This window comes from Priapulus caudatus, unplaced genomic scaffold, assembly GCF_000485595.1.
Source record: "Priapulus caudatus unplaced genomic scaffold, Priapulus_caudatus-5.0.1 Scaffold4, whole genome shotgun sequence".
In the NCBI taxonomy this organism is placed as follows: Eukaryota; Metazoa; Priapulida; class Priapulimorpha; order Priapulimorphida; family Priapulidae; genus Priapulus; species Priapulus caudatus.
The window spans coordinates 98,678-108,558 of record NW_014577065.1 but is presented as its reverse complement, the minus strand read 5'-3'; the positions used below and the strand labels follow the sequence as shown (position 1 = coordinate 108,558).

General features: G+C 40.2%; 1 protein-coding gene across 1 annotated transcript in view; it reads right to left on the bottom strand.

The window, feature by feature from the left end:
• Positions 1 to 7,387, bottom strand: part of LOC106821560 (histone-lysine N-methyltransferase setd3-like) — a 60,469-nt gene extending 53,082 nt beyond the window's left edge. The window contains exons 1-5 of the mRNA XM_014826430.1: positions 7,287 to 7,387; positions 2,555 to 2,656; positions 1,016 to 1,108; positions 513 to 661; positions 206 to 278 (exon numbers count right to left, since the gene is read on the bottom strand). Coding sequence (XP_014681916.1) covers positions 206 to 278; positions 513 to 661; positions 1,016 to 1,108; positions 2,555 to 2,636 — 397 coding nt within the window. The 5' untranslated portion in view covers positions 2,637 to 2,656; positions 7,287 to 7,387. The remainder of the gene's footprint in view (positions 1 to 205; positions 279 to 512; positions 662 to 1,015; positions 1,109 to 2,554; positions 2,657 to 7,286) is intronic.
• Between the last annotated feature and the right edge of the window lie 2,494 nt (positions 7,388 to 9,881).

Below are 9,881 nucleotides of genomic sequence, written 5' to 3'. Positions count from 1 at the left end.
GAACGTAACGTACCGACTACCACCTAACTAAACGTAAACTAACTACAACGAAACCAAACTAAATAAGTACGACGTACCGTACGTGTGGTCGTAGTAGTTAGGTAGTATAGTATATATATATATATATATATATATATATATGGGAGAAGTTGATTGAGTTTTGATTCTCTTCTCACAGTAATTACTTTAAGGCCCCATCACTTACCAAGAGAGGATTTGTTTGCAGTTTCAATAGTCATCATTGCATCTTTTGGTACGGAAAGGAAAAGTTCCTCTTCCTTTAAAATAGGTAAAGACTTTTAGTTTAGCTACAAAAGTAGTTAGATGTAAGGGAGCCACAAAATGGAAGTGAGACAAATTCACAACACTAGAAAAAATAACAATTGGCTCCTGTATAGTAATCATAATAATAAGTAATAAACAATAAGTAATTGACTAGGCTCTTGTCTAATGAGCAAATGAAACCTTAATTAGAGACCAACCTGCATTAGGCAAATTAACAACATGCCTACCTGTATTTCAGCACTAGCTCGTAGTCCAAAACCTCCAATCCCAAACTTGGCAGTATCAACCTTATCTGCTTTAATTCCTTTACTTTTAGCCCATTTCATAAACGTAGCAAACCCCCGTGCATCCCTGTCTGGAGGTACAAATCCATAGGCTGGAATATATATAGGAAGTAGAATTAATGTTGTTGTTTTTATATAGAAACTTGAACATAATTCTACATTTGAAAATGTAGACAAGACACTTTTCACGTTAGAATAATTTTCTGTTCAATCATGTCTGCAAAAAATTCTGCCAGTATGTGACATAACTAAATGAAGGTCTGATGGTTTTGAACAGAGTATCATCGTTCATAAATATTTTGTGGTGTACTTTGAAGCATTAAATATCATGATATAAAAGTTCATAAATATCAGAATTTAAATATTTTATCTAGATGATAGCTTACTATATATAATATTTTCATATATTCTCCTGATGTAGTAACACATGAATGATTACAGGTTACCTTGTTCCTTGAGTCTTATTTGTTGAACAAGCTCATAGATGGAAACAAACTGTTCCCACTCTTCTTTCACAGAGTTTGGTGGCACTGTACACTCTGCACAAAATAATTGATACACAGAATTGTCACAGAACACTTTAAAGGTGCTATTGTAATGTAAACTAGAGGAAAACTATTAAAGGTATTTATTTTTTGATGACACAGTTATATAATAACCTTACTAAAGAGTGACACTCAACATCTATGTTTGATATACACTAAAACTGCACGGAGTAAGTAAGTGGATTTAGAAGTATATCCACAACTCTGCCAGCTACAGTTTAATAAGTGCCATGCAGGTAAATTTAATATATAAAAGTATCTCTGATAGTGCTTACTGCATTTCTCTTGTACATGACAGGAAATGAATATGAGAATGTCTTTGTCACTATATGTCAATTTACTAGTTAATTACAAAGGTGGACAAAATGACATTAGCTATAAGGTGATATATAAGACACCAACAGGTATTTCCTAAAATTATTGCCAAAGCAATTCTATACATAATTGCGAATATCTTACTAACAAGGGATTAGTCCAATGTGCCAGGATGACTGAAAATACCCGATTCGTAATCCACCAAATTAATCATAGAAATATTGGTCAACTACTCATATAGCTACTCTAGCTATGCCTCTTTTGCTTCATCTCATTTTACATTTACTCTGCCCACTGCTAATCTACTTCTGTCCTCTTCCCATGTTCCTTTCACAGGGAAAAAAAGAATAAGGGACAACTAGGGAAAGGAGATATGGAAGACAGTGAGAAAGGGGAGGAAGATAAAAAGAGGAAGACTGATTATATAAATATATATGTATTAGAAATAACACAATTTATATTAATTATTTATAACTATTGACCACACTTCTGACACATCTTAACTGACATCACCACAATACCAGGGTTCATAGTAGTAAGACACATGTTGAAATAAGGACTTATAAGACCCTTTCTGGAGGCAAAAATAAGACTTTTTTACGCGATTTCTGGTAGATCACCGACTATTAAAGTACACTAATAATATTTATATATACAATTGCACAGCAGATTTAATTATTTCGTTATATATACAACAATTCTAAGTCGAAAAAAGTTTATAAAACAATTTATATGAAATATTGTAGGTTGAAAAATAAGGACTATTAAGTACTTTTCTAAGATTTCACCAAAAAAAATAAGTACTAATAAAGGCCCTTATTTTATTTTTGGCAAAATAAGTACTTATAAGACTTTGGAAGACCCGCTACGAACCCTGAATACTGGCAAATTGAATTTTAGCAAAACGAATAGATTTTACCTGAATAAAAACTATTAAGATAGCCCAGTGATCTCATTATATGGAATGAATCAACACACGCTGTCTAAGTACCACACATGCACGCACGTGTGCGGGTTTGAAGATATTCGTTTAGACATTCACACTTACAGAAACATATTCAATTTACATACATAAAATATACAACATTATTACTATAAAATTTCTAGCCTTATTTGTAAACTTACTTTGCAATAACTGCTCAGCTAACTGCAGTACCTCTCGCCTAAGTGCGGGTGCAATTTTGCTCCTTACTGCTTTACGCCCCATGTCAACGAATGTACCTGAAACTATAACAAAATCGTTAATACGCCAACATTGTAGAAACGAATATTGAAGAAAATGTGTCGGAACCACACCCATCTGGATTTCTCTGCATCATGGATGATACTCAGAGATTTGAGACGTAAATTTTATTCAATGGCATATGTTGTATAATTAGTGCGGGTGCAATTGAGTGTACAAAAAATAGTGTACAACAAATGACATAGCTTTGCTGACTTTAATGTTATTAATATTGCTACACTTTATCTTTTGTTAGGTGAACATTACTTATACTGCAGAAAATTAATAGAGTTTATTAAAAAAAGAGGGTACTTCTTCCAAATATAAAGAAAACAAGTGCCGCAGAGCGACAGCGCTCAACTGACATGTACTATGTAGCCAGGTATTCTTCTGATAAACTCACTGGCAACCGAATCAAGTGTGCCCTCCCGCCACCGTGTTCACGCTCAGAGCATATATCTAGGATACTACTAATACAGATCTAAAATCTATGATAGGCTTTGCTATACCGGTAGTACAGTAATAAAGATACACCTGTGTAACTTTAATGACTTCACTATATTAACATGTTATCATGGATATGCGTCGAGCGCGGAGGGTGGGGGAAGGATAGGGGGAGGTGGGTGGAGGGGGCTCTAATAGCAAAAGCAGTTCAGTCCTTTGTTAACAGTCAACAAATCCGTGTTTATCCCTCCTCTTGAGGGTCAAAATGTAATCAGACACTTACTCTTCGCACGTCAGCGGAAAGCACATTTCATGGTCCTTTCAATAAAGTGATAAAAATGGTAGGTCAGCGCTGAAACAAAAAAGTTTTGCACTCGGTCCATTAGAAAATGTCTGATATCTGACCTTTCCCCCCACTGCACTTTGACCTGTGACCTCCAATTTCGCGCTGGTAATTGGTTTCCTCCCCATCACACTATACATCGAATATTAAGATGTCGTAATCATTAGGTCAAGCCGTTGAGATTTGTGCCGCAATTCCGTATTTCCTCCTATACCTTAAGTTAAGGGGGAAATATTCCCCCTCCATTGACACACCTTGACCTTTGACCCTTGACCCCCAAATTCGACATCCCAAGTCCTTTTCGCGATCCCCCCGACGTTCCGAATATCAAGACCGTACGTCGAGCGGTTAAGAATTGTGCCCAACTGTTGACGGACGCACGCACGGACGGACGGACGGACGGAGAATCATGCGATTCTACAAGCTGCATCTGACTTCGTCAGCTGAGCTAGGCCTAACTATCAAACGAGACTGAATTGGCTTATTTTACAATGTTCACATATTGAAAAGTATGGAAATCAAGATTGAAAATTTTTCATTTTTAATCAGATTTGATGCCTATAAGATATAACATATATAACAACGAGTCTTGGAAATAAACCCAGTCACTCCTTATTTCGAGAATTTTTATTTCTATGATATAAACTATAGTAACATCCACAAAAATTGGCTCTTACTGCGCAAAAGTTACCAATGCTACATTTTCAACACAGTGACAAAATTATTATATTATGGCGCCACCTTTTAACAACTAAAATCATTAAATTTAAATAAATTGTACATAAATAACCAAAGAAGAGATCTCATTTTGATTGGAGGAAGGGGCAATGCCAACGCCTGCGTGGAACTGACCCCCCCCCCCAGCTAACTATTAGAGGTGTAACGATACATTAAAGGCATGATCGATACGTATCTTAATACGTAAGTCACAATATGATACGTATCACGGATTCACGATACACAGACAGAGCGAGTCTGTCGAAATATACGGTCAATTTCTAATGTTATTTTATTGTTACAATATGTACTCCAATACTTTCATAACACAAACATATTATGAGTATGTCAAAGCCATATTCATATATAGTAAACAATCAGTTATTATAAATATATTTCTATGGCTAAAACACACCGTGAAGTGTTGAGTATGCTCTAGTCTAGACTGACCTGTAGTCGACAATAGAAGTGCACCACATATATTGACCTCCGATTTCTACGATACCCGGGGATATTTACGTGATACAGAAAGGCAGTTCATGAAATTAAAATAAAAGAATTCAATTTAAAAGTAATTACATATGCTTTCAGGGTGCGAAATTAACGGGAGTCCGGAGTCAAATACTCCCTGATTTACTGTCGAACTCCCTGATTTGACATATGCAGGAGTCCGTGTGACTCCCTGAAAATTCTGCTATACTAACAGTAAACTAGTTCGTTCCGGAGCCGTATTTTTTCAGCTAATGTCCAAAGAAAATTTGGCAGACGTGCAACCACATGAATCGTAAAAATAAGCACATGCGTTATTGTTAACATCTTTAATTTTGAACCTCAGACTGCGGACTCCCTCATTTTGCTGCAGACTCCCTCTTTTTGAGGGTAGGGAGTCCGTTGGACTCCTGCATTCAAAAGTTAATTTCTACCCCCGTGCTTAACATATATGCATATAGTTTAGCTTGCCTTATTCACTGTTTAACATCCGTATCGTTTGTGCCGTAACACGGACGCTGCATTTCGATTATTGCATCGTTGGCCGCTGCATGATTTAAAGATGCATCGGTCAATCGTTACACCCCTACTGATATCTAGTAGTCTTGGGCCAAAAATACAACTCTCTAATGCAATATAAATGGGAGTTACACAGAGTTCATTAATATTGTCAAACTGCTGGAGAATGCCGGTTAATCATAAGCAGGTCCGATGAAATTCTCAGTTTCACCGGACCGTGTCTCCTGCACTAAAGGTACCAGAGGGATTCAATAGAATAAGGAATCTGAAATGAACCATGGTAAGAAATGTCATAAGAAATATAGTCCTCCAAAATAGTCCTTGATGTTATATTGGGATATAACATAGTATATATTATTGTATGATGCATGCTAAATAACAACCAGCACGTACCAAATAACACTAAATGGCTTCAACAACATAATTATTATAGTTATAGCTACTAAAATATAACAACATTAAAATATGCTTAATTGATTCATACATATAACAAACATGTTTGACATGTTGGGAAAATTTTTGGTCTGGCAAAGTCTTCCGGTCTTGAAAAAATACCGCCCTACAAGATCGAATATACAGTAAAAATATAATCTACTAGCGTTCCCTGCTGGTACATATCTGAAAATCCCTCCAGGCATTATACGTTACAACAGAACATTCCTTTACCTCTTTTCTCAATGAACGTAATTGTGTTCATAACGTCTGCCTCCCAGGGGGGAGGGTTATATTGGGACAGGGTTAGGTTTTCAAGGTCCCCGAGGCGCCCCCTACCCAGTTCCGAGGCGAGTGCCACCCAGGGGTCTGGCTTGAAGCTTAGTATGAAGTGAGGCTTGTCTCAGATATTAAAAGTTTAGCATGTACACTTAACCAAAACTGTAATGTGCTACCATAAATGTAATACTATTACAATGAGCTATTCATAGTAGTTATTACTAATTGCTCATATTACATTCCCTCAGCGAGATTATTTTTTATAGAAATTTGTAGACAGACATTTTTTAGATTTTATTTTGCAAAAGTTACTTAGCTTTAAATATTTTACTGTTTCTTCAAATTTAGGGTTTTCTCTTTTTTTCAGTCACTCTTTCCTAGTCATATCTCATGCTGTGTATAATTACACAGTTCAGTGTATGTGCACTGATTGTTATCGTCTTGTGGAGGAGCATTTCAACAGCGTATTAGTAGTATTAGTAGTAATAGTACTATTACTAAAGCCCAAGTAATGGTCGCATATTATGGTTCATGGTATATGCTAGCTCGGGCACCAGTTAACTCAACCCACCCACCAATTTGTCTCGCATTGTGGCGAGTTTACCCGCCTGGAGGTCGGCCAGCTCGGCTTGTGGGTCAAGATGACCCCCATTACATAAAGATCGGGCAGCTCGACTCACGGGCTAACTCATTTGAGGTGTTTCACACACTCCGACGTGAGTGGTATGTAATTAGGCATTCTATTGGAGGCAATTTTAGTCGGACTCTAATTCTAGTAGCTGCCCCTGCCTGTCTATATAACATTAATGTAGCATTTTTGTGGGAATAACTTTCTATTATGCGTAGGGCATACTCATATAATAAATCATAATCAATAAACAGTCTGGGTGTGAAAGCTAGAGTGTATGAGTCGAGCTGCCGGATCTCCAGGCGAGTTCACTACGACTCCCCGCAATATGTTTTTGCAAATGTGCTAAACTAATCTGGGGTGTTAAACTAGGCTTGGGCCCCGTTAGCTCTACCGCCCGGTGTAGCCCCTTCGTTCTAACTACTACCAGTACTATACTACTACTAGTACTACTAGTACAGTACTACAGTAGTACAGGGGCCCTGGCTGTAGCAGGACTTTGTGCCTTGTAGGGAAAGTGAATGGGAAACACCAGTAGAGCTACGTATATGTGTGCGTCTCCACGGGTATATATGTGTCCAGTATAAAAGTAGAAGAAGAAGAAGTGTATGGGCGTCTGTGTGTGTGCGCGCGCGCGTGCGTGCGCGTGCAGCCAGCCTGTCCAGCCAAGTCGTCTTTCGACCGACTAGTCACTCTAGTGTCAGTTGTGGCTGTAATAGCCAGTTCCTTACAAGTATATGTCATATGAAATGCAAGTGCATTATTCCTTATCGCCAATACCTACCTTGGCTTAAGAAGTACCACACTAACCAAATATTTGATAAAATTTGTCTCCCTACATTACAAAACCAAAACTAGAGCGGGCGCAGCCATTCCTTACTCTGCTGCCATCTATGATTATTTGGACAAAGCCAATTAAATGTGCTGATTTTGTGTTTTTTTATACTTGTACATTGTTGTATCACCGATTAAAATTTTATTAACACCACTGGGATAAAGAATTCTGAAATATTATTTCTTTGGAGTTTAATCGTAGTAATCGCATATCAGCATATTTCACCTCTGCACCGTGCAGAGTAGCGCGACCGTGCAGAGCACGGCACGTGCGAGAAGCGCCCTACCACAGGCACTTGAAGACCTTGAAGCGTTGCAATAAAATATAATGCTAACTAAATACGAAATCTATTTACTTAGTACAAAATTCTTAATGTTTGTATACTATAGCCAGGCCTACTCTCTTTCACCTACGGCTACACCGCCGATAGTTTCCAACCACTGCATTACCGGCTGCCATTGCTCTCGCGGCGCGACTGTTGCACGCTTGCACTAATATATATAGATATAGATATATATAGATAGATATAGATATATACAGTGGCGTACGCAGGATTTTCGAAAGGGGGGTGTTAGGAGCACGCGAAGGGGGGGTCTGGGGAATTTTTTGAAATTAGCACCCCTCAGATGCGTTTTCTGCGCGAGCATGGGGAGGTCCTCGACCCCTGGACCCCCCCCCCTGTACGCCCTTGGAACTGTAGACTTGATTACGCCGTGGTGCGATTGCACTGACGGGTTGTGGTCGGGGGTTAGATTCATGATTCATCAAGCTGGTACGCAAAATGATTGCGTAAATCTTGTGTGCGTAGCAATCGACCGTTTGCTTAGCTGGGCGATTTATCAACGCAGTTATTGTGTACAATTTGCGTACGATTCGGTACGCAGCGAGGCCGCGAGCTTTAGGTGCGATTCATAAAGCTGAAATTTATCGTAACCTTGCGTAGGAGTTGTATGTTTCTCAGCAGAAGAGAGAGAGAGAGAGAGAGAGAGAGAGAAGAGAGAGCAGATGGATGAGAGAGAGGTGCGTGGCGCGCGCGCGTTGTTGTGTGTGTGTTGGTGTGGGTTGTGTGTGTGGTGTGTGGTGAGGAGAGACGAGAGAGGAGAGAAAGGGGTATGTGCGTGTTTGTGTTGTGTATGTGACATGGAGAGAGAGAAGAGAGAGAAGAGAGAGAGAGAGAGAAGAGAGAGAGGAGGGAGGGGCGAGGGGAGGCGAGGGAGGGAGGAATGCGAGGGAGAGGAGGAAGAGAAGAGAGAGAGAGAGGGGAGAGAGAGAGAATACGGCGCGCGAGCGAGAGGAGAGAGAGAAGAGAGAGAGAGAGGAAATATGAGCGGCGCGAGCAAGAGAGGAGAGAGAAGGAAGAGAGAGAGAGAGCGCCGCTCGAAGGAGAGAGAAGATCGAGTGAGAGATGAGAGCAGAAGAGAGAGAGAGAGGAGAGAGAGGGGACGCGAGAGAAACAGAGATAGTGTCGACTGGTACTCTGCTGCGTCGCGCGCCGCGCGTGTGTGTGTGAGAGACAGAACAGCGGACGACTCTCGACGAGACGGGATGACGCTTGGTACCCAGGACGCGCTGGCGCGGCGTCCCAGTCCCCGCACGCGGACCGGCTAGCAGGAGCTGTGCGTGATTGTTGCCTGTCTGTGCTGTGTGTGTGGGCCTGTGTGTGTGGATGTGTGTGTGTGGCTTGTGGTGTGTGTGCGTGCGTGAGAGAGAGAGAGGTGTGCGTGTTTGTGCTGTGTGTGTTTGTTTAGTGAATCAAAGTACTTATCCATATTACGTACACTACAGACAGTCGACAAACGTGCATAGGCCTACACTAGCTATTATAAAAAGCTGCATTTGATAGCTAGAGTAGATGCAGTAAAATCGGTGAAATTTCTGAAATCTCACGATGTAAACAAAGTCAAGTCTATGAACATAAATATGTGTTGCGTGCAATCCAATTCTGCCCAATCTACGAATCTGCCGACTGTGTCTTAGCCTCATTGAACTGTAGCACCTAAAACCCACGCTGATAAACCTGTCTGGTAAATCGGGATCCTCTTACCTCTTCTTCTTCCTTCTTTCTTTTTTTCTCTCTTTTTTTGAATCTCAGGGGGGATATTTGTACAGGCCATCCCCCCTCCTTCAAGAGCAGGGGGGATGCATCCCCCTATCCCCCCCCCGGGATTTACGCCCGTGTTAGTGACTGCGGAGCGTCATAGCGCATAGCGCAGCCGCATAGCGTAGCGCTGCACGGAGCGGAGCGGGGATGCGGGGTGCTCGAGGGGGGTGTCCACCCCTCGAGTTTGAAAGAAAAACGCCTAAAAATACCGCATTTCCTTGCACATTTTTCTGTATTATATCATATTTTACTTGTTGTTGTTTCATTAAAATCATCATGATTTTGGCAGAAGAAAAATTTGTCATCATACATTCCTTGGGTACTCACATCATTTATTGGCGAATGTATTGAGTATGAGAGCGAAGATACTTATAGTTACGACATCGCGATTCGCGAGCATGCAGCAGATCGATTTTGGGGTTCTCTATCTCATTTCATTGTAC